Source organism: Hippoglossus hippoglossus, chromosome 10 (assembly GCF_009819705.1).
Source record: "Hippoglossus hippoglossus isolate fHipHip1 chromosome 10, fHipHip1.pri, whole genome shotgun sequence".
In the NCBI taxonomy this organism is placed as follows: Eukaryota; Metazoa; Chordata; class Actinopteri; order Pleuronectiformes; family Pleuronectidae; genus Hippoglossus; species Hippoglossus hippoglossus.
In genome coordinates, this window is record NC_047160.1 from 12,619,021 (window position 1) to 12,643,037 (window position 24,017).

The window sequence follows — 24,017 nt, forward strand, 5'->3', positions numbered from 1 at the left end:
TTACTGGGCATTTTTCCGTCCCGCGAAAGGTGCTGATGTCACCCACACCAAAAAAAACCAACACTTGTCTAATGTGATAGTAATGAAATGACACCACAAACTCCCAATTAATATTTTTGTATGATATTTCTTTTCTTTTTTTTTTTGCCAATCTGTAGTCTTGTTTTATGTGACACTGAATGATGGAAGGAATTCCTTTATCATAATGTGCCATGGAAAAATAAACCACACCAGTCAACCGAGTTTCTGAGGCGTGTGTGTTTTCTTGTGACGTGCCTGCAGCTTTCAGGAAAACGATGGCTGCAGTTGGCCCCAGAGATAAAACCCAGCAGACTTTTACAAACAAACCTCCAGCTGTGACCACATGCTATGGAAAGCACTATTTCATCTTTGTTTGGCACTCTCGTTGAATATTATACCCAGAGGTGGCATCTCAGCCTGAAGACAAAGTTAGTATTCAATGTTTGAGAAACAAGTTCAAGTCTCTCTTCTGCTTCTTCACTCCGCCTGCACAGCTCAGTCAGGGCTTTCTATGTCTTATGGCATTTTGATATATAGAAATCTATTCAGTGACGATGAGGCTCTCGCTCACACACAGTGCATTAAAATTCTTGCAAACAGACCACCCTCCTTGTGCTAGACACAGCACAGTGGACTCTTAGAAATGTCTGAGCTGAGCTCTGTTCTCTCCCATGCAGCAGAATATTTGTTCAGTTATGAATTGTGTTGGAAATCTTTAGTATAATCACATGCAACTGCCCAGCTCACAGATCTTTAATTAGCACTCAGTAGCGCACATACCTCCGCCAAGGCCCGACAGTCGCCTTGAATTCAATCAAGCTGCACCAAATTACACACACTTGTAGATGTCGGCCCCCTAAACAAGTCCGATTTTTTTCCATTGAGATCCATGAATTATTCTCTAGGAAATCTGTTCAATGATCAGAAAAACTTACAATGTTAAAGAAAGAAAAAAAATCCTTGATCCGGTTCCGCACCTAAATGTAATGGCTTCTTTCCTGACCTACACCACAACCTTCCACCAAGCTTCATGGAAATGGCTTCAGTAGTTTTTGTGTAATCGTTTTGACAAACAAACAAACAAACAAACAAACAGATGTAAACACTAGAAGGTCACTGAGTAGAGCACATTCCTCCACCAAGGCCCAACAGTCCCCTCATGAAACCACATTTAAATTCACTACATCCAGATTTCTATTTGGATCTGCACCAAATTTAACACACTCATAAATATCAGTCCCCTTGTTTTTTACATCAAGGTCCATGAGTTATTCTCTGAAAAATCAACAAAAATGTGGAAATATGTCATAATAAGTGAGAGAGATGAAAAAGCTCCTGGATCCGCCCCTTGGTCCAAATCTGCAACAAAATTGAATGTGTTCTTCTCTGACCCATTCCACATCCTTCCATGAAGTTCCATGGAAAAGAAAGTCCAGTTTTTTAATCCTGTTTACTAACAAACCCAGAAATATATCAAAACACAAATTTCCTCCACATGGGCTGGTTCCAAATGTGATTAACTTGGCGTATAGATTACAGAGTGATTTGACAGTGGTTTCACATGCACAGTATTTACATGGTTTCTACAACATTTGGTTTAAACAAGTATTCATGTTGAGATTAAAGGGGGATCTCTAAGGTCTCCGGTGTTCAGTGGCCCATCTGTAAAGCGAGGAGGAGGTGGAGGAGGTGGAGGGAGGCTGCAGTGCTCAGGGCCGTCACTTTAATAATGGATCATTCTAACACTCCTCCTGTAAGCTTTTGTATGTGGAGCTGAAGTCGCAGGCTGTTGGCTTCCTTCAAATGTGTCCTCGGGGAAGAATTTGGAATAGTGTTGAGTGGGGGGTGCAGGGTAGGCCGCTCAATTTGTGTTTGTGGTGGGGGTCTCGCTCCATGTGCCTCAACCGCCAACATTATCTTTGGGATCAGGGCTGCTGAGTGTAAATTAAAATATAAACTTAAGACTTGAGCTCTCATTTAATCTCAGTAATAACTTTATCACGTGGCTGTATCTATGTTTGTCCTCTTTTAGTCTTAATGTAACTGCTGCTTTATTTTCTTATTTCCCACATCTCAGGATTTCCTTATTTCAGTTTGTGCTTATGTGGCACATCCTCTTAAATGAATTAGTTTAGTAAAGTGACCACACAGCAGCACACGGTCAAAGGAATCGGGGGTTAAAAGAAACCTGGCAGGTTATTTTTGCCTCGGGCCCCATAACAGTTTTTTTTACCTTTTCATCATTTACATCCACTTGATACATGAATAAAATATTTCTGTGTTTCAAAGATCAAAGTTCAGCTGAATTGAAAGTTTTTCATTAAATTGTAAAATGTTCATACTCAAATATCTTCTTAATAATAATATTTATTATAATTCTCACTTGTTCTCACCATGATGAATAGATGAAATTGTAGCTGTCCTTTATCACCTCACGTCAACTTTAATGATCAAATACATTTTTTTTTTTTTTTAATTGAAACATATGATACAGTTCCTGTCCGTAATTACAGCATTGTGACATTAAAATGGAAATAATATGGCATCTAAGGTTAAAAACTGTATTAGTTGAGGTCTTAGATTTAAAAAGGCCTTTATCAAATCATTTAAAGTTTTACATTTTTTTTAACATGGTCATCATTGGTTTTCTTTTGTCTGCAACCTCTTGTATTCACTGATTATCAGCTTTAAAAAAGTCTGTATCATTGAAATCCAGATTCACTCCCCATGAGAACAAATGAAAGGAAGAAGCACCACCCTCCTTTTTGTGATGTGTGATGTCACACGTGAAGCATTAAAACCTCAGAAAAACCTGGTTTTATGGTCGAATAGACCGGATTCAGATCATCTGATGAACACGTTCTTCACTTCCTCTTGCACGAATATCCAACAAAAGCTTAGGTCACACAGAGAAGTGGAGTTAGACTTTTAACTAGAACATAAACCTCTCTAAACTGCAGAGTCTAGCAGTTTAGACCTGATCCACAGTAACAGATCAACACTGGATGTGAAGAGGAGGTGTTTTATAGAGGAGTGATGACGCCCCCCAGTGGTGACAGTGGAGAAGTGCAGCTCTTCTCCAGAAGCAGGGTCAGAGGGGAGGACGTGAAACCTTTAATGAATTTAACTGATTGTTACACGGGATCAGTTGCAGAAGTTATCAAACTCAAATATGATGATTAAAGGAATGAATTCTTACTAAAATAGATTTTAAAACAGTGTTTTTTATTTACTTTGTTTACATCCACATAAACCGTCCTGTCTCAAACTTACCAACGTGTTAGCCTGATAATCAAACAGCCAATTCATTTCACTTCATGATTTTCTACATATCATGTGTTTCTTCATGTTATTTTTTTCACTGGTTTTTTAATTATTGAAGAAAATGTAGGATATTATACAGACATTATTGACAGTGGCAGTTTTTCTCCCAGGCCTGTGGGACTGTTATAGTTTACACAGGTGTTCACGATATTACCTTCACGACACCAGAAAACCTCCCGAGGCAGATTTCACGTTGATCAAATATCTATTGAAATATATTCTGCCATCTGGGCCGAGCTGGGGCCCGGCCCTGTTCGCCTCCTGCGCCTGCGGCCTTTAATGTCTGTGTTTATAATGCTGAGAAACATCCAATATCACAGACAAATATTAGCTCAGTTTCATTTTAAAGAACAAGCCAAGTGAAGAAGAGGCGTGCTATGTGTGTCTGGTATTATGTCACTATTATTTGGACCTAATGCATTAGTTCTGTTAGATCTTTTAAATCGTTATTAATATAAATTTTCACATTTATCAGACAAGGCATTAACACAATATTTCTCACAGAATAGATACGTCCTGAGAAATATGCACACAGTCGTTAAACCAGATCACCTGTCGAGGTATGACTCCATAGTTCCATTGAATATCACTCTCATCCACATCTTCTGTTTAACTAAGAACTTTGGTCATCGTGTTATTGCTCTCTACTGCTCTTTGAGTGTTGTAAGCCAATGGAGGCTTGGGACAAGACACACTACAATAAATGACCCCCTGCAATCAATAGGGAAACCAATAATCCTGGTAGATTAGTGGCACGGTGGTACAGTGGTTAGCAAGGTCACCTCACAGCGAGTAGGTTCTTGGTTTGTATTCCAACTTGGCCAGGGTGTAGAGTTTGGGTGTTCTGTCTGTGTCTGCGTGGAAATACTCCAGCTTCCTCCCACAGACGATCGAGTTTAGGGTAAATTAAACTGTCCGTAGATTTGAATGTTCATTTGTATCGGCCCTGCAGGTCGTACCCCGCCACTCGTCCAATGTTGAATGGGATTGGTGAGCCTCAAAGAATAATGGCTCTCTGGTAAATTGGTAACTTTATGGCACTTGAGTCTCTTGAGGAACAGGCTGGTGCTTCGTAATAATCGACACATAAATGCATATGGAAACATTCTGCTACTAAGCTGCACAACAGGTTAAACACTAGCTGCAGGCCAGCAGACATTTCAATTAATTTGATTGAAGAGGGGAAAACATGGAAATGGCCCAGCCCAAAAATTAGCATGAAGGGAACCGAACACAGACAGCATATAAAGAGGTGCAGGTCTGTTACTTAGTTTGAGTGTCGGCAGTCAACCTTCGTTATGGCTTTTACAGGGAGCTATGTGGTGGAGAGCTACGAGAACTACGAGGAGTTCATGGAAGCTCTTGGTGAGAAACCGGTATTTAGATACATTAGCAAGATGTATTGGATTAAAATGTGATAACGATGTTTTATTTTCTCCGTAGGATTGCAGATGCCCAAAGGCAAAGTAACTGAGGAAGTCGTAACAGAGATCCATCAGAATGACGAGTTCGTGATGACTAAACACTTTAAGGACAAAACCTGGTGCAACAAATTCCACATTGGGAAGGAGGTGGAGCTGCAAACTGTGGCAGGCGAGAAATTCAAGGTCAGTTCATGGTCATTTTACAATGTATAAGCAGTTATATTTTAAATATCTCTACACTGGTGGTTTCCCACCTGCAGTTTGATCAGTTGTGCATTTTAAATTTTCAGACCACTGTCACCCTGGAGGGAGGCAAATTGAAGATTCAGTTTCCCAACTACCTTTACACTGCTGAGGTGGTCGCTGACAAGCTTGTCGAGGTGAGCAAAATTGACTTTACGCTGGTGTGTGTGTGTGTGTGTGTGTGTGTGTGTGTGTGTGTGTGTGTGTGTGTGTGTGTGTGTGTGTGTGTGTGTGTGTGTGTGTGTGTGTGTGTGTGTGTGTGTGTGTGTGTGTGTGTGTGTGTGTGTGTGTGTGTGTGTGTGTGTGTGTGTCAGATGTGACGCAGCCTTTTGAGAACATGTTGTTTTCTCTCATTTAAGGTCCAAACTGTGGCTGGGGTATCCGCCAAGTTGATCAGCAAGAAAACAAAATGAGCAAAATGAAGATCTCTTTAATAAATGAATAAATTTCAACACTCAAATGCATCTTTTTGTGTGATTGTGTTCGGTTTTTCTTTCAACAGCACAATTTCAGAGATGTGTTAACTTTGCCTGTCAGCCTTTTAGTCCAGCAGTGACTATTTACTGTATATTCACAGGCAGCTGCTCTAATTCATCTATATTAACTGTAGATTTTTGTCAACCCTGTTAGTTGGAATCCGCAACCCTGCTGCTTCCAGTCAGACCAAAATAGCTTGAACTAGAATGCCACTCAGTAGAGAGCATTACCTTGGCCAAGGCCTAACAGTCCCCTTGAATTCAAACAAGCTGCACCACATTTCACACACTCATAGATATCACTTCCCTAAATATGCCTGATTCTTTCATCAAGGTCAAAGAATGATTCCGTGGGAAAACAGTGAAAATGTTAAATTAGAAAGGGTTTGCCTGACGAAGGTCTAGTACCGAAACATTGCAGCATAATGAATCACAGATTGCAAGTTGGAAAGTGTGCGGGAGCAGTTTTTGATCCACTCGTGCCTCTACAACACACCTTTCCCCTCAAAGGGAGGTGCCAAGCATTCTTTAGTTAAATTAGAAAGGGATAAAACAAATGTCTGAATCCGCCCTCTGATCTGGATCTTCCCTGACTCCACATCCTTCTACCAAGTTGGAATTTCATCCAGTAGTTTTTGCATAATCTCACTTACCAGCAAACAAATAGAGAGATTAAATAAGAACCATAACAATAATGATAAATTATCTCTGATCTAAATGTTCAGATTAGGGAACTGGCATATGAGGCATGTTTAATATGTTTTTTTAATGTATATGTGTTTAAGTTAAGAAGAAATATAATCAATTCAATATCACTGAGCTGAAACCAATTTTAAGAAAATGTCATTATTGCTCTGAAAAACAGGTTTTATTCATTTTTCTTCTTTATTGAATCAAAGAGGAATACTGTTGCAGGTGGATGGTTTTGTAGAAATACAGCAGATAACACAGCCTAGTTTGTTTGTTTTTTTACATTTCTTTCGGTAAAACTGAAAGTATGCACCAGAAAATCCCACTTGCTCCTTGATACACATGGTGAATACATTTTTAAACTGGTCATTATGGGTTCCTCTGCCTCCCACAGCCTCTCTTCCACTGCTGCATGTTGAGTCTCGCAACATTAGATCCGTTTGCTGACTCTTTTGAAAGTCACACCCTTCTCTCCTGGAGTTATGCAGATCTGCAGATCATAGAGTGGGAAAGATAAAGTGAAAATATAACAAACTGCAGCTTATATTTCGGTCACATTAAGGTTACATTAAGTTAGTATCGTGGCGGTCACAGTTTGAGCGAGTGCTTCTCTTACCATCACAAGTTTATCTTCACTGATCTCTGCTGTGAAGCTGTACTGAGGAAAGTCTATTGAAATCTTGTTGTCTGCCATAGTGACCGTGGCCTAAAGATCACAAGGATAAAAGGTCACAGAGGGAAACGAGTGGTGCAGGTCGGGTTTATGAAAACTCATCTGTCGTGAACTTACCTTGAATTTGGGGCCCTTCATCGTCATCAGCTCACACTCCTGGCCAATGGTGAAGCTATTGGACCAGGTCCAGTTGGGAATGGATTGCGTCCAGGTGAAGTTGTCCCCGTCCTGAACCACGTCCGTCACCACTTTGTGGTCGGTCTTGGCGTTGAGAAGCCCTGTCACAGAGTGGTTGAAATCCAAAATGAAGACAGTCAACACACTTTAAATGAATGACAGCTCGTGTTTATCCACAAAGAAACTAATATACCCAAAGCATCCAGAAACTCCTCGTAGTTCTCCTGAATCTCCAGCTCATATTTCCCAGTGAAAGCCATGATGGTGAAAGAGAGGAGCTACAGAGTGAAGGAGTTCAATAAGAAGAGAGGAGTGGCCTTCAGTTCTGAATCACTGCCAAACCCTCTCTCCTCCACTCGTCACACATGTTCTCTAGCTCACCCCTCATGTGTGAGAAATGCCAGCAATGTTTTTCGAACACAGTTTGTCACCTTGTTTTAAATACAGTGAACTAATAGGACAAAGATCCCAGGTATTTCCCTGCCCCTGTCACTTTCAGGTTCTTCCAGCACTTCTGTCGTGTGATAAGATTTCCTCTGCATGTTTGGACTTGTATTATGTAGTAAACTGCTCAGAACACAGGGCCGATGTATATGTTCAGCTTTAGTGAACTCTTCTTTCTACCTGTGAGGTTCAGGGATGAAAATCGATGTAGTGCAGTGAGCAGCTGAAGTTGAGGCTTTGAAAGTTTCTTCTCGAGAACTGTTTGTACCAACAAGACAAAATCAACAATTGAACCACAACCAGTACACCACAACCACAACGAGGTGAATTACGGTATGTTCTCGAGCAATTAGTGGGTGAACTATGTGTTAGAGTGGTTCTGTCTGTCAGTGTCAGGGTTAGTGGCAACAGAAACACAGGCAGTCGCTGCTGGAATGTTACTTTAATAAATGAATGAAAAGTGGATTACAGCCAGATGGGCAAATAAACAAGAGAAAGAAATGTAAGCCGACCACACAAGGTGATTCTGAGGAACATCAACAGGTGTGAACACTGTGAATAACACACACACACACACACACACACGCACACACACACTCACACACACACACACACACACACACACACACACACACACACACACACACACACACACTGCTATATCAAATTACATATTTGTTCTTATCATGCCTTGTACTGGTTATTTTTTTAACCTTATCATTGTATATATATTTTGTAAATACACATTTTATTCATCCCTGTATATTCATCACACGACTATTATTATTACTATTAATACTAATATGTTTTTAAATACTTATTTAAGTTTACTTATTTATTTACTCTTCAATTTTTCTACCACAGAGCGTCTTTGCAAACATTTTTTCCTACCATTATACTTGTAGGACCAGTGTGGACATCAGGAAAAAAACCCTGAGGACATGTGGTGGGCGGAAGCAGAATTGAAACACTGATTGGTTAGAAGATGCTGCTTGAAATCTCAGTCTGTGTGAGATGCTGCTCCTTCACCTTGCACTGCAGCGGCCGCCTCATCACTCGATGTAAACTGAAGTGCGTAAGTGGAAGGAAAACATATGAGAAGTTCTGTAAGATAAAGTGCTCTCCTCTGAATGGAGGTTTGGACCTTTTCAGGTCAGTCTTCTCCCTTCCAGCTCAATGTGTGAGAGAAAAGAAATGCATGTTTGGAAAATACATGCGCTCTCTATATATATATATTCAAGTGTCGCAACCGTGCCCCACTGAACCATTCTGCACATCCTGAACTCCTTTATCTGTCAGAGAAACCTGCTGTTTATACACTTTGTGCAGCACAGATCGGATGAACTGTCTGCACAAGTGCTGACAGCGTCAGGTCTTTCAGGTGGAGCCCCAGATAAAGATGAGAATTGAACCTCATTTCAGTTTCTCATGATGTGATAAAAACACAGAAACTACTTATGTGGAGTCCCATGTGCTTCTATTGCTCAGCATTGGTTTCATAGTTTGGTTCAGGACTTCAATACAGTTACTGAGTCGTACCACCACAATAAAGAGATCATATGACCCTGACGTGATTTGAACACGCAACCTTCTGATCTGGAGTCAGACGCGCTACCGTTGCGCCACAGAGTCTGTTGAACAAATCATTGAGTTTTTCTCTTTCTCCCTCTCTCTGCTCTTTATTTTAGTACACGTCACTGACTTTGTGTTTTTTAGTTATCTCTCTCTCTCTCTCTCTCTCTCTCTCTCTCTCTCTCTCTCTCTCTCTCTCTCTCTCTCTCTCTCTGTATTCTTAATGTTTCTCTGGCAGGATCCAGATCTGACACTACTTAACAATTAATGTTATTATTAGGGCCCAAGCACCTCCGGTGGGAGGCCCTATTGTATTTCGAAGGATTTGTATTTCCCTTTTGGGGCTTTTTCAGGTCCTAGACATGCTCAAATTGTTACCAAAGTTTGCAGGGAATTCAAAACCCCAAAAAGTAACTGTATTCAGGAGTAATTTGAAATGGGCGTGGAAAAATGGCTCAACAGCGCCATCTAAGGAAAAGCCCCTCAGTTAGCTTTCACCGATCTTCACAAAAATCGTAGCCCAGGTGTATCATGACCAGACAAACAAAAAAGTGTTGCAAAAGAGGTGCAATGGGAAAAAAGCAACAGGAAGCCCGCCATTTTGACTTTAGTGGCCATATTGGCCATTTTCCACATTTTTACTTTGATGTACTTGTCCCAGGGCTTTCATCAGATCAACTTCATATGGAGATGCGTGTCATCACAACAAGATGGAGATGAAAACTACCTCAAAGATCGATTTTTCGTCACACGGTGTGACCGTGGCGTTGCGTCAAAGTTTGATTACACGCCATCAAAACACGAGGTTCTGTGTCTTGGACATACGTGGTCCAATCGAGTCCAAACTAGACATGTAAGACAAGAGTCCCAGCCTGATGACATCTACACAGAAATCATGACTTCAAATCACAGCGCCCCCTGGTGGCAACAGGAAATGTCTTGTATTTTGTACGTCTTACACCGCAACAGGCTTCAAAATGCGTGTGCTCGGGCCCGTTAGTGCTAGTTACTATTGTTATTAATTAATTGGTACTGCTATCATTAATAACGTCATTACATCTATAAATTGGACAGAGCTGTGATGGTTACACAACTGTTCCTGCTCTCTCTCTCTCTCTCTCTCTCTCTCTCTCTCTCTCTCTCTCTCTCTCTCTCTCTCTCTCTCTCTCTCATTGATCTTGGTGCTGCTAGGGGTTTCTTCCAGTGTTTGCCCGGAAATATTGAGTTTTTCTCCAACTTACTGTCTAAAGTGAGATCATCTATTTTGTGATTTGTTGCTATACAAATAAAAATGAAATGAATCACTTATGGGAATAAATGATGGTGTTTTTTTTTTTTTACATCAACAAAGTATAAAGAGAGATTAAGAGTTTGAGCAACAGTCGTATTTAAGTTTATTTACGTATCAATCACATTGCAAACCCAATATTGATATTCAGAACGTTTTGAAAATCAAATATACAAATACGATGACGTCTGATGATTGTGCGCACAACAGATAAACCAGGTTATACTTTATTTCCACAACATACCATGAAGATATCAAGTGACTGGACGGCAAAGGTCATCATTGGTCTCATCACACATTTTACAGTCAGTTTTTCTTTTTTGTCATGTCCAGTCTTTTTACAGGGCTGACAACGTTGTGTTACAGTTCTTTTCTGGAATTATGTCCCTTTTCCTTTGGATGACATTGTTGTTTAAACAAATTGCATGCACCGCTGTCTCTCCAGTCCCAACAGTGGTTTTGATGATCTGTCTTTAATTTCTTACTGTCCATTGAAATAAACCCATATGTCAACCGCAGATACAGTAAAATAGAAGAAAAATATCTGTGACACAGCAGCATAGTCAATACTAAGTTATCTTCACCTTACATTGACCACTAATGATAAAGAAAATCCACTGACAGATGGACCATATACAGTGACTGCAGCAAACCTGTGTGAAATTCTACATCCACACAGTGTAGGAGACTTTAATCCCAACAAAGACTGAATGAGTCACAGCTCAATGAGGCCCAGCAGTCACACCTTGTCCTCCGGCACGAAGCTGTCCTGGTTGAGCCCCCTCTTGTCTCGGTTCTTCCCAAAGGAGAAAGAAAAAAACCCACCAGTGGTCTCCTCGTCTCGCTTTCCTCCTCTGACCTCCCCCCTCAGTGCTCTCTGCTGGTGGTCTGCGGCTCTGCCGGGCAGCAGATTAGGCGTGGAGGGAGTCGGGGTGGTCTCCCCCCAGATGTACAGCGTCTCCCCCTCTGGGCAAGGCGGCAGCCCCTTGCTCAGGTAGCTCGGGCTCGGACTGGCAGAGGATGGCAGAGTACGCTGGCTGCCGTTCAAGCAGCTGGAATTGTGGTCAGCTGAGCCTTTGCGCGAGTTTCCAGAGGAGCTGATGTTGGAGGAGCGGTAGTTGTAGGCTCTCCACCCGGGACGTTTGCGCTGATGACACTGGCACCTCAGGATGCGAATGAAAGCCAGCTTGAACTCACGATTGTAGCAGGGGTAGATGATGGGGTTCAGGCAGCTGTTGAAGTAGCCCAACCAGAAGATGACTTTGAAGAGGACGTCAGGTGGGCGCAGGTTCACATTAAAGGACCCTGGAGAAAGGAGAGTGGGGAAACATTGATTTAAAGGTTAATGTCCAGCTTTGTGACAACTCAAAAGAACTCCTTAAAGGTTCAGCGTGTGGAATTTAGTGACATCTAGTGGTGAAGTTGCATGTTCCAGTTTAATATCTCTCACCTCACCCTCCCCTTGCAAACATTAAAGAGAACCTGTGAAAACCTTTAGTTGTCATAAAAACTCAAAAGATGTTAAGTTTGTCCAGTCTGGGCTAATGTAAAAAAAATGATGGCCTCTGAAGAGAGGACCCGCTCAAGATGTAAATATAAAGTATTTAAATATAAAGGGCCCATTCTACGGTTAAGAAAACAACAATTCGTACGATTTAGATGAAACACACTAGTGAAAACATCACTAGGATTATTTTATATTGAATTTCTGCCAATAGATCCTTTCACCTAAATCTAACACACTGAACCTTTAAAGCAATACTTCAACATTTGGAGAAATATTCTTGTTTGCTCTGATGCACAGGGTTTGATGAGAAGATCAATGCCACTTGCTAGAAGCTGAAAATGGTTATATAGTGTTGGAAATACTTAGTTAAAATGACATAGATGAATAATCTGTATTTAACGTGCTTCATCAGGGCAGTGTTATATCAGTGCAGCCTATTGATCCTGTCTGTGATGGATTATATCCAGTAGGTGGCAGCATTTACCAAGAATAACAGAGTAGCACAGTGACATGAAGCAGCAGAATAAATGGCCAGAGAGGACTGTGGGCTCCACACATCGTTTATCATTACAGCAAAGACCTTGTGAGCATCTTCATTAGCAGATAAAGTGCTTCCTTGTCAAAAAGCATTTGTAGCTGCCCTTTCACGGTTCATTTGAATGAATGAATACACCGGGGAGAGATAAGAAAAGTGTATATGCTGAACTAGGAAAAAAAGTGGCAGCCTATTCTCTGAGAGGTTATGGAGGTTGCACTACCACGGCAAGCTTTCCTTTTCCAGCACCTATAGATGGATGTTGGTGAGAAAACAAGTATACTGCTACACAGCTGAAGTTATGTGTGCATATGGATTCAGATAAGGAGTTAGAGACAATAAATAACTACACTGCAAAGTATCTAAAAACAGGTTAGTCACATATGCTAAAGAGGGAGCTTAGCCTGCACTCGCTAAATTGCATTAATCCTTCCGCGTGGGGCTTTTTTCTGTGGCCGAGCTGAAATAGAGGAAGAATATCTAACAAGCTCATGAGGTAAGAGGGGGGAGGCCAGAGGATAAAGGGGATTAATAAGCAAGTGTGATATTATTGTGGAAGAATAAAAGAATCAAAGAAAGAGAGAATGAAAGAGAAAAGGAGTGTGTGTTTGTGTGCGTGGGCAGATTTAAGTAGAAGTTTGTTTCTTGACACCAACGCACATTCTTAAATTAATATCAGGTTCCTGAAGAGACTGAGGATGCTCCGTAATCTCAGGATTTCAAGTGTGAAATTACCTCTTGTATGGTATTATGGGCTCACAGACACCGCCGCTCTTCATGAATATCAGATCACAAGCTTTAACAATTAACTTAAGAGGGACAAGGTGCATCGTTTCGTTCATAGCCTTGGGGGGAAATGTTGCAGACAGGGACGGGGATTGCTTCCATGTTATTAGTGGAAAATACATTTTAAAAAATCATACTGTTTCTGTTTTGCTTGTGCTTAGATTTGCTCTGCTTGTGCTTAAACTGGTGGGACACTACATCAGGTGTCAACAGGTGTCTTATTGGTTTGAGAATTTGGAGGAAAGAGAGGAAATCTGCAGGAAATCTGTCCGAGCAACAAAACATCTGAGTGCAACCGTACAGTTTGAGCACAAGCAGAGCAATTCTAGGCACATGCAGCGCCTATCTGAGTCCAAGTGCAGGGTTTTTAGTGAAAACATCACAAAATCTGAACTGTCAATCAAACTGGAAGACCACGCTCTTGAATAAAGATAGGGAAAAACTCCCATTGCAACTATGGAAAACCCCACAGAAGATATTTAATAGTCATGATACAGAGACAACACACACACACACACACACACACACACAAACAATACTTCAGTCACTTGGTTAACCTGAATGAAAGTAGTTGTGCGACAACATGACAAAATACACGTTCATTTAACTCAGTGGCTCCTAAATGACAGAGATACAGCTGTGTGTGTTTGTGTGTGTCTGCGTCTGTGTGTGTATGTGTGTGTGTGTGCTCTAGCTGCCAGACTGTGAGAGGAAACTGCTGTCTGGTTGTGTCTTGGCCTCCTGTACTGTGGATGAATGGGCCTCTTCTCAGTGGCTGGCATTTTCACATCATGTTATTTTCTCTTCTGGAGCGCCACTTTAATGTGATTACATAACTGTATGACTGTATGATGTCAGAGTAAGGTGGAACTTAAACTTGGTCATTCTCGACTCACCCTTTGTCTGCCTGCCTGTGGTGGCAGTAACTGGTAGGAAACAATAATAACTTCATTATAAATTACCATAATTGTTCTTGGGTCTTATTACATTGAAACTTAACACAAACACTCTACAAACAGAAGCTGAACTCAACATGAAATACAGATCTTTTAATTATTTTATACTTTAAATACTAATAAAATTCAAAAAACGCCTTCAAGATTTGCCACAAATTACACATTACATCCAGCAGACTATTTCCTATGATATATAACAGAGATGACAATAATAATAATAATAATAATAATAATAATAATAATAATAAAAAAATAGTTTTGGGTATTCTTGCTCTAATAATTTTAGCTCTTCTATCTATCTATCTATCTATCTATCTATCTATCTATAACATGGCATTCAGCATTTGCTAGAACAAACACAGCTGTCTTGCTCTACCTGGATCCCAGGAAAGGTCCCTGAACAGCTGGAGACCCCTACACAGAACAAAAGGTGCCTGTTTTCTACACCAGCACCAGATGAAAGAGCAGGAAATCGGAGTGACAACATCTCCCTGTCGACAGATATGGCACATATTTGTATGTTTGGCTCCTGTGTGAATACGCTCCATTTTTGTCGCGTGAAGAGTGTTTATGTTGAAAGGCCATGGCATAAACAGCAGAGGATGCAAGGGTCTCGGCTGAAAGACAAAGGTGTGGAGATAGCGGTGCAAGAGTTATTATTGGTGGACTCACCACTTCTGCTAAGAGAAATGTTTGTACCTCCTTCCTGAGGACGCACACACACACGTACACACGCACATCTCACTGTCGAACGCAGGAACATCTTAACTAAGCAAGGCATCCTGTTATTGTCACTGTTGGAAGAAGCAATACCTATTTTGTTCCATAGACCGAGCACACACACACACACACACACACACACACACACACACACACACACACACACACACACACACACACACACACACACACACACACACACACCATGCACACAGTCGTTTCTCCTTGAGGAGATTAAATTGACATACATTGATATACTGGACACTTAACCATAGTTACTACTTACCCTTACTCTAACCATTACCTTAGCCTTAACCTTAACCTAAACCTAAACCTAAACCTAAACCTAATCTTAAGACATGTCATCATCTTAGCATTTAATTATTTATGTTATATCGTCTTGCTTTCTGTCCCCATGAGGAAGACAAGTCTCCATAATGTGACTGTATAAACAGATTGATGTCCCCACAACATGAGTAAAACCTGTAGCACACACACACACGCACACAACCTGTTTCATAACAAAGCCATAAATAGGATTAATATGTCTTGATCTGAAAGGACAGAAGTGTTATTACCCTTGCAGATTGCTTTCAATGAAACCATAGCATGAAGCTATTTTTAGGGAAATTGGGTTGACGTTGCAGGGTCCCTGGCGCTCACCCCGCTGCCCTGTGGCCCCTCGAGCTCGGCTCTGCCACTTACTCTGTCTTCCATCGCTTTGACACTTAGCACTCTCATTATTTTCCCCCTCCAAAAACTATTTCAATTACCCCCGGAGCACAAGGGCCGACCAGCTCGTGGCAACCACAAAATAAAAGGGCACCATACACACACAGCAAGCACACATTCACACAGTCGCAGCATCTCTCCCAGAAAACACGTACATGGAAACAATTGGTTAACACCTCCAAGTGTTGGTTTCTCTCACATTTGAGCACCAGTTGCTAAATGTGAGCCCTTCACAGGACATTAGTGGCTGTGCTGGGTGTTAAAGAGCTGCGGGAAAATGTGTGCAATGAAACAACACGCTGCATCCCCCTGAGCACTAATGATTTCCCTTTGGTTGAGTAAGGAGGTGAGAACGAAGGAAAAGACAATAAATTAAAGGTTGTCTATGTTTCAATGACAAACACAGACTGGTTCCACCTTCTTAAATATGCATATTTGCTCCAGCAATCAGCAAATTAATAGGGTATTTGAAAATAAGTTATGTTATGTAAAAGTTTGTTGTGTACCCCCTTTTATTCTGATTATTCTTCAATTGCCTGTTCTAGTGATCCTTGATAAAGTTGCTTTCAGACATGCACTAAGCTCTGAAATCATGCAGAGGGGCTGTATGTGAAGTCAGTTGATCCTGACATGTTGCAGAACTTTTTTCTCCTTGTAGAATGTCCGGAAAATGTCCAAGTGAAGCCCATGTGAGAATACAGCAGGAAAATGTCCAAGTGAGCCCATTTGAGAATACAGCAGGAAAATGTCCAAAGAAATTCACAGCGAGCGAGTAGGAGTGTTGAAGATGTTTCTAACACGCGATTGGAGCAAAACTGAACAAAAAACAACTAAAAGACTATAAATATCTCAGGATGAAAAATAGGCACCAAACACGAAGATGCTGTCGCTGACGTCAACTTGGAAAGACAATAAGATTCGAGAGCTTTTGGTGATATGGGTCTGCGCCGGTTTGTTGATGTGCTTTAAAAAAACACATGATATCCACAGTGGAATTTATATGACATGTCCTGCCTCCTGCATGCTCGACCCAGACGCCAGCCCTTCCCTGAACGTTCCGGACATTTTCCTGTTCCTGTGAATGCGTCTGACCCAGACAATCTCGTGCTGCATTCTTTACATGTCAAATTCAAACTCCAGAAAATATCTTGGCCCAGTTCTCAGAGCTCATGTTTGAAAACAGCTTAAGTTACTAATTTGACTGCACTATAGACCAAATACAAACATTTCACATTGTCAATATCAGGTTACCACACAAACACAAAATGCATGTTTGGACATCTTATTGTCTGCGCAAGAATTTTAAATAAACCTCTGTGTGCTTTAACTATCTTTAGCTGCTCTGTGAGAACACAATCCACTATTGTGATATTTACAGGGACATCTACAGCATTATAACTATAACAAATGTTAATGTTTGACACATTTTGACATTAACAGTGTTTTGGTATATTTTATATTTACCACCTTACTGCTTAATGTACTAAAAGAGACTAATAGAGATCTGCTTGATGCAGTTTGAGAGGTTATTAAAAGTGTTTGGTTACTTTAATGACCTGGAAAGGTTCCGCTTTTTAAAAAGCCTGTTTTGTCCACTGTCTGCACGCGTCTGTAATTATTACTGTAATCTGGTGTTAATGGTGCCACATTTTCATAATGTGAATGTGTTATGAATTAACTTATGGTTTAGTTGTATCGCTTGTATTGACAAAAGAAGTCAAGTTGGACAGCGCTGTGTGTGTGTGTGTGTGTCTGGGCTGCTTTTTGTCCAAAGTACCGACACTAACTTAAAATCATTGCTGTAGTGTTTATAGTCATGGAGTCTGTATATCTTTCTTTGCTCCAAATTAAAGGCGTAAAAGGAGACATGATAACTTAAAAACCTGAAAAAGAATCACTCATACTGTGGCCACATGCTTGCCATTTATACAAATATATTTATATACAACAAGCAAGGTATTCATAGAATTAAAATCAGTTTTATGTGAAGGTGAGAGTTCAGATATTTATTTAAGCTGCATGTGAGTAGCTCTTGGTGGCAGCATCACTTTCATCTTCAATCTTTTTGAAATCAGCGGCGAGAGAGAAGCAGCTGCAGCGTCACTGACACAATCACTGAAAACATACATGACCGTACGTGCATATAGGCACATAAACACACATCAATACTTCATCACCCCTCCACACGCACAACACATCCACCGCCACCAGCACACGCACAGAAACTCCCTCATACATTACATATTAGTGACAGTATGCAGAGGAAGTAGCAGAGTAATAACAAGTGTGAGGCAGGAAATCCCACTCTGTGGGTGGAGGCTAATGGATGCTGAGGGAGCAACATGTGGAGAGTGTCGCTGCCCTCTCAGGCTGCTCAGCTCAGACGTGAGTCACAGCAGTGAGCAGGGGCACAAACCTCAACTAAGAAACAACGGTGTTGTCTGCAAACCCCCTTTTGAACGGGAGGAGGCTTCAGTGTGAGAGCAGTGTCAGTGGCCTGCTGTGATATCGTGGATGTACAATAGCTGCATTGTCCCCAGATCCCTGTTGAACTTGTTTGCATGCTTTTCCTTAATGCATCTCTGATTCCAGTTACAAACCCCCCCCCCAAAAACATGCAATAATGTTTATGGTGCATCAGTATGCTACGGCAGAGGTTGAACAGAGAAACGTAACTTTCGGAGCTTTCTTGGCACTTTGTTGATTAATCTTATATAAAGAGGCCCCTCCTGAACCCCTGCTCTCTTGAGACCTCTGCAAATCACAAATTGGAAAATTGCAAATGTTGGGTGCTCATGGTATGTTACTGAGAAAGTTAATCTCGCTATGTGACACGGCATAGTGATCCTGTCCCAGGTACTAATGTGTGTGTGTGTCCATGTGAGGAAGTGATGAGCTGCAGCTTAAAGCCAGAGGCATAAACACATTCATGTGTCCACGGTTAATGCAAACAAACAAGGTCTAATACACCCTCATATTCATTTGCAGTCACAACCCACAGTGCCACAAGGGATTGTGGCAATCAGGCAAAACCATGATTTGAAATACTGCAGCCATGCATGTAGCTGACTAATCCCTTTTGTCCAAACTTCATCAAAGACTTCCTCCCCACAATACAGCATGGCACAACCATTTTGGTTTTAATTTTCTCTGCAGGTTTTTAAGCAGCCATGTCAGCGGAGTGTTGAATACTTGCCAGGAGCAGTGGCTCCAGGGAGCCTGGACCAGGAGCAGAGCTGTTTCTTGCTAAACGCAGACTAACCATGTGCATATGGCCCTGTGATCGCCAAGGGGCCCTGATGTGCCCGGCCAATGTTTTTTTCTCCCAGGGCTGTATATTATAAAAGTTTTAAACTAAAAACAAGTATACTTTGGTACAGACATTATCTGACCAATAGCTTTAGGCACAGGCTATCCACCATGATGCTGGCTAGTTTCACTTGAGTGAAAAATAGCTACACAACAAGCTAACATCAGTTACACCCAACCAATGTCAGACTTATAAACTTGGGAGAAAAAGATGAATGACTTAATCCTTATATCTCAATTCATCACAAGGATTGAACTGCATGTTTAAAATAAGGAACCCCTATATACCGTATGTTTATTTTAATTATATATTGTATATTGTACATGTATTGTATTTCTTATAGATTACCCCAGCGGGGGCAGTTCAATTTTATTATTGCAAATACACATGACACTGTCCCTGTGTTTACTTTCTTCACCAACACAGATGAAAGTGAGAGGACAAGATGAAGGGATAGAGAAAGGAAGGAGAGAGGAAGAGCAGGTACTGCCCACTGTGGCCGGTGTAGGATTAGCATGATGTCCCTGTGCTGCATAGAAAGTGACGGACCAGATCACATTCAAACTGTCTATGTCTAATTACCACAGACAGATGTAACATAATATAATATAATATTATATAATATTATATTATGTATAGCTATCATTATTGAATTTTTAAAATTGAACATCATAAAATATATATACACTATATAGATCAGGTAAATCACTATAGATTTGGATCATATTCCTCTGAATGTTCCACAACATTTTTTATCATCTGCTTTCTCCAAAGTCAAATATGACGTCACCTCAACTGACGTGCTCCCCCCACCTGCGCTTCCTATTGGCTAACAGCTCAGAATGTGGCTAACATTTAGTATTGTCCTTATCTTCCCAAGTCCTACATAATAACATTGCCATATTGCATGGTTAGTTAACACTAGTTTCTAATTTGATTTTCGAATATTCTTATTCATTCCTACTGTATGTAAATGGAGAATAATGTCTTAAGTTTGTTAGCATTCGTGACAATAGGTGATTATGCCAGCGTAGCTGATGTAAAATCATTTATCATAACACCACTCGTAGAAAGATTTGTAATCTGGGGTATGATATGTTATTTAAAGTCTCATTTATATGTAAATTGAAGATGATGCAGATTTGGCGTGTATTCATGAAAATGAAATAATGAGGCCACCCCCAAACAAGATTTTGCATAGGGCCCCCAAAAATCTAAAAGCGGCCCTGCCTACAGGCCTCTTGATTAATTGAGCAGGGAGGGGGGGGGACCTATTCTTCACTTGGCACACAAGGAGTGTGTTTGTTGCATCGGGAGAGATTAACTGTGACTCAGTGACTAATGCAACAATAACACTAATAATGTTTGGATAAGCTTGAGAAAAATTCCTCCTCAGACTCTTAAAAACATGGTTGTATCCCTTATTACAGGACCTGAATTCAGAGACTACACAGTCAGCAGTGTTTTGGATTTACTGAGTAAATGGTGCAGAACTGCAGAATCTCACAGTTGATCCAAAGTTAAAGTCTGCGTAATAAACTATGATGCATACTAATTTAATTACATTTACAGACACTGCGAAGTCTGGGAAATACTAAAGCATATTGAATGCTGCAATAATATATGGCTGATGCTATTTTTTTGTATTTGTGCAGTATAAAACGACCACTCCAGTATATCAAAGCCCACACAGAGGTTTGGTGGCAATTCAGAGAAGTAAATGTTGCCCAGGAGACTTTCCCAGTGTCAGCTATAGATTTGATTTACAAGGCCTGCAGCAGTCTTTCACTGCCTCAGATTAACTTCTATACAGACATCCAGACTGTCACATATTTTCTGCAAGATGCCTTTTAACTAGTTGAATATTATGACGTTTTGTTTAAAGGAGTGGGCTGTGAGGAAAGAGATTTTTGTAAATGGCCAAACATGAGTTTCATTATTGACAGAACAACAGAATCAGTATAAGAGAGGATCCACGGAACCTACCTATGGGTAAGGCGAGAAAGAAGGGCAGCCAGCAGAGAGTAAACATGCCGACCACAACTCCCAAAGTTTTTGCTGCTTTCTTCTCCCGGGAGAATTTCAGAAGTTTCACCGTCAGGGAACTCCTCGCTTGTTGCGCTCGGCCCTTGCCGGGGCCAGAAGAGGCTCCGGGCTCCTGCTCCTGCACCTGGGACCCCTTGTGGATCCTGAGGGTCAGCTCGCTGGAGTTCATCCTCTCACGCATCACCCCTGCCTCCAGGTTCTTAGTGGTTCGTTTGGCGACTATGTACACGCGACAGTACATCACCAGTATGACGACGAGCGGGATGTAAAAGGAGCCGAGCGAGGAGAAGAGCGCGTAAAACGGCTCCTCGGTGATGGGGCACACCGTGTCGTCCGGCGACGGCGGCTGCTTCCAGCCGAACAGAGGCCCGATGGAGATGACCACCGACAGCACCCACACGCCGAGCATGGCCAGCAGAGCCCGCTTCTCCGTCACGATGCCCGGGTACTGCAGCGGGTGGCTCACCCCGATGTACCGGTCGATGGATATTGCGCACAGGCTCATGATGGACGCGGTGCAGCACAGCACGTCCACCGCCGCCCAGATGTCACAGAAGATCCTGCCGAACACCCAGTAGTCTAGGATCTCCAGGGTGGCGGACACCGGCAGCACCGTGGTACCCAGCAGCAGGTCCGCGATGGCCAGGTTGATGATGAAGTAGTTCGTCGGGGTGCGCAGGTGCCTGTTGCACACAACCGAGAGGATGACGAGGATGTTGCCCGCGATGGCGAACACGATGAAAGCCCCCAGCACCAAAGCGAGCGGGATGGCCCGGCTGAGGTGCACCTCGCTGGGCTCCGTGTGGTTTCCCCCAGAGCCGTTGGTGGAGTTGACCTGGGAGAACAAGCCCGGAGTCCCGTCGAGATCCGACGAAGAACTGTTTTTCCAAAATGCTGTGGCATTGTCAGTGCTCAGACTCATTTTGACTCAAGAGGTCCTCCATAGCAGGCTTCAGGAGACTTGGAACCGCAACTCACACGAAGAGCTTCACCAAACATAAATAAACTTGGTCTATAAGGCGCAGCTCTGCATGGTTTAACTTCGCGTTTCCAAATTAGTGGTTTGAAATGGTGAACTCCGCGCACTGCATTAGGAGGAATGCCCATGCGGTCCCTCTCCCTCCACTCTCCTGTGGGCTCAGAGGAGATGTGAGGGGGGCAGCAGCAGTCGTCCCCTGCCTCCTCGCCTGTCCACCTCCTACAGCTCTGCCATACACTGACTGAACATACTTCAATACGAGTCTGTGAAGCGCAGATGACGCGTCATTACACGAACAGTGACTCCACAGTCACATTTTACGCGCAACTTTGTGAGATGGAGAAGGTTAAGCGCCTCACTGGTCTTTTGTATTTGTTTTCCCCTCTCTGTTGGAGGGTAATAACTGGACAACTTGAATTCACTTACTTCTCTGCCAGAAACATTAACTGTATTTTTTTTTATCTTGAGGTCCCTTAAAAGAGGCTTTACTGGCAGGAGAAAAAACAGGTTAATAGAAAAACCTAACTGAAGGTATGCCTAGCCATATACAGTATGTTCCAGTGTAAATAAACATTGAAATAAGATCTACTCAGGTTACTTCTGTGCGGTTCTTGAAATATTTAACAATGTAAATAATGTGCCCTGAAGGTTTAAGCCAAAAAGGTATAAGTAGATAAGAAAATCACATAAAATGGCACCTCCTAAAACAGGTATTTCTCCTGAAGTACATTCCTATTATGGTAAAGCACAAGAGTTCCTCAAAGTAATCTCATTTTGGACGTGAGCTCACTTAGTAAGGAGTGACTGATTTAATGGGCTGAGTTCAGACACATGCACATTCCTCCTAAAACTGTGGTTCCTCCTGTTTAAGAGCATTTTAACCTTCTTATGATGTAACATTGGTCGACGAATGCGTGGAAAAAACGAATCGTCTAAAAACCTGCAGAGAAGTGAAACTTTTATGATTCAAGGCAATAAAACAGAAGACGTTCAGTTCCATTAGGAATCTTTCAAACTCTTTGAGTGTGATTTTATTTACCCACTGCGCTGCACGTTTGGGATTTACAACATTTTGTTGGAAACATAGTCTGCATTGACTCTTTCTCCTCAGGACTGTTTATGACTTCAGGTTTTCTTTTCTACCATGAAGGTCTGGGATGTTGAGTTTGAACGAGTGTATTAAACATAAGCATGTGAAATGTAGAGTATTTGCTCTGAATATTTATCCTTTATTCACGAGTATTAAGCATCTCTTCTCTTTTTCATGCATCATATTTTTTAGACCAAAACTGCAAAGTCTTAACTTTGTATTGTTTTTATTTCTCATCTTTGACTGTTTCAGTCTGTCAAACACAGTCACTCAAACTTGAGAACGTTTTTTTAAATATTCAAAAAGTGAATTTGCTGTTCTTTGTGTTTGTCGTTGATTACTGATAATGTACTTGTGTGATAAAAGCATCGCTATCATAAATTTAACAGCATCTTCACAGCTCAGAAGTGTAATTTAACAGCTTCCACTCTGGCATATTTAAATGTCTTAACCAGCATTCATTTCCATAAAAAGTCAAAGAAAAACCCAGATGCAAAACAGATAAGTGAGGGCAGATGGTGGTTTTGGATAGGGCAACTTGAATGGTCTGTAAGAAAGAACCACAGTCTCAATTATATAGCTGGTCAGCATGCAAAGAAGTAATAGACACAGAAGCAAAACTAGAACTGCACTCAGCAGAGCACATACCTCCTCTGAGGTCCAACAATCCTACACAAGATGATCAGTTCTTACAATAGACATCTAAAAGGAGAAAGGACGTGGTCAGATGAAAAAACATATATTTTATTTATAAGATACAGAAAAAAATCTGCCCCTTAATCCACATCTGCCCCAAAATGTAAAAGGTTCCTCTCAGGTCCAGGCCTCATCCTTCCACCAAGTTTGAAGGGAATTGGTTCAGTAGGTTTTGTGTGATCCTGCTCAGAAATAAACCAACAAAAACACACAGGTTAAAAAACACAACCTCCATGGCTGAGGTAGAAAGAGTCCCCACTTGCTTTCCAAAGCTGTACTGTGAGAAAAATCTGCTATGAGACTCATTACAAAAATCTGTGCTCACACT

General features: G+C 41.5%; 3 protein-coding genes and 1 non-coding gene across 4 annotated transcripts; 1 reads left to right on the forward strand and 3 right to left on the reverse strand.

Moving 5' to 3' along the window:
* Positions 1 to 4,493: 4,493 nt before the first annotated feature.
* On the forward strand, positions 4,494 to 6,431 carry LOC117769414 (gastrotropin-like). Its single transcript, XM_034598290.1, has 4 exons — positions 4,494 to 4,710; positions 4,789 to 4,952; positions 5,060 to 5,149; positions 5,372 to 6,431. Exons 1-4 carry the CDS (start codon positions 4,644 to 4,646, stop codon positions 5,423 to 5,425), a joined length of 375 nt encoding a protein of 124 aa, XP_034454181.1. The 5' UTR covers positions 4,494 to 4,643; the 3' UTR covers positions 5,426 to 6,431.
* A 115-nt stretch (positions 6,432 to 6,546) lies between these two features.
* LOC117769413 (gastrotropin-like) lies at positions 6,547 to 7,401 on the reverse strand. Its single transcript, XM_034598289.1, has 4 exons — positions 7,222 to 7,401; positions 6,969 to 7,129; positions 6,795 to 6,884; positions 6,547 to 6,668 (listed from the first exon to the last, which is right to left on the reverse strand). Exons 1-4 carry the CDS (start codon positions 7,286 to 7,288, stop codon positions 6,609 to 6,611), a joined length of 378 nt encoding a protein of 125 aa, XP_034454180.1. The 5' UTR covers positions 7,289 to 7,401; the 3' UTR covers positions 6,547 to 6,608.
* A 1,631-nt stretch (positions 7,402 to 9,032) lies between these two features.
* trnaw-cca lies at positions 9,033 to 9,104 on the reverse strand. The gene has a single exon. It is a non-coding gene; the product is annotated as a tRNA-Trp (tRNA).
* Positions 9,105 to 10,723: 1,619 nt separating this feature from the next.
* On the reverse strand, positions 10,724 to 23,130 carry LOC117769415 (alpha-1A adrenergic receptor-like). The gene is made up of 2 exons (XM_034598291.1): positions 20,865 to 23,130; positions 10,724 to 11,637 (listed from the first exon to the last, which is right to left on the reverse strand). The coding sequence occupies exons 1-2, from the start codon at positions 21,844 to 21,846 to the stop codon at positions 11,072 to 11,074; spliced, it is 1,548 nt and encodes a 515-aa protein (XP_034454182.1). The 5' UTR covers positions 21,847 to 23,130; the 3' UTR covers positions 10,724 to 11,071.
* Positions 23,131 to 24,017: the final 887 nt, after the last annotated feature.

Excerpts from the sequence above, each read along its gene's own strand:
- LOC117769414 (XM_034598290.1), top strand. The coding sequence starts at position 4,644 with ATGGCTTTTACAGGGAGCTATGTGGTGGAGAGCTACGAGAACTACGAG. Across the intron at positions 4,711-4,788 it reads GGAGTTCATGGAAGCTCTTG|GATTGCAGATGCCCAAAGGC; the intron begins GTGAGAAACCGG and ends TTTTCTCCGTAG. Across the intron at positions 5,150-5,371 it reads TCGCTGACAAGCTTGTCGAG|GTCCAAACTGTGGCTGGGGT; the intron begins GTGAGCAAAATT and ends CTCTCATTTAAG.
- LOC117769413 (XM_034598289.1), bottom strand. The coding sequence starts at position 7,288 with ATGGCTTTCACTGGGAAATATGAGCTGGAGATTCAGGAGAACTACGAG. Across the intron at positions 7,130-7,221 it reads GGAGTTTCTGGATGCTTTGG|GGCTTCTCAACGCCAAGACC; the intron begins GTATATTAGTTT and ends ACTCTGTGACAG. Across the intron at positions 6,885-6,968 it reads TGAAGGGCCCCAAATTCAAG|GCCACGGTCACTATGGCAGA; the intron begins GTAAGTTCACGA and ends TGTGATCTTTAG.
- LOC117769415 (XM_034598291.1), bottom strand. The coding sequence starts at position 21,846 with ATGAGTCTGAGCACTGACAATGCCACAGCATTTTGGAAAAACAGTTCT. Across the intron at positions 11,638-20,864 it reads CTTTCTCGCCTTACCCATAG|GGTCCTTTAATGTGAACCTG; the intron begins GTAGGTTCCGTG and ends TCCTTTCTCCAG.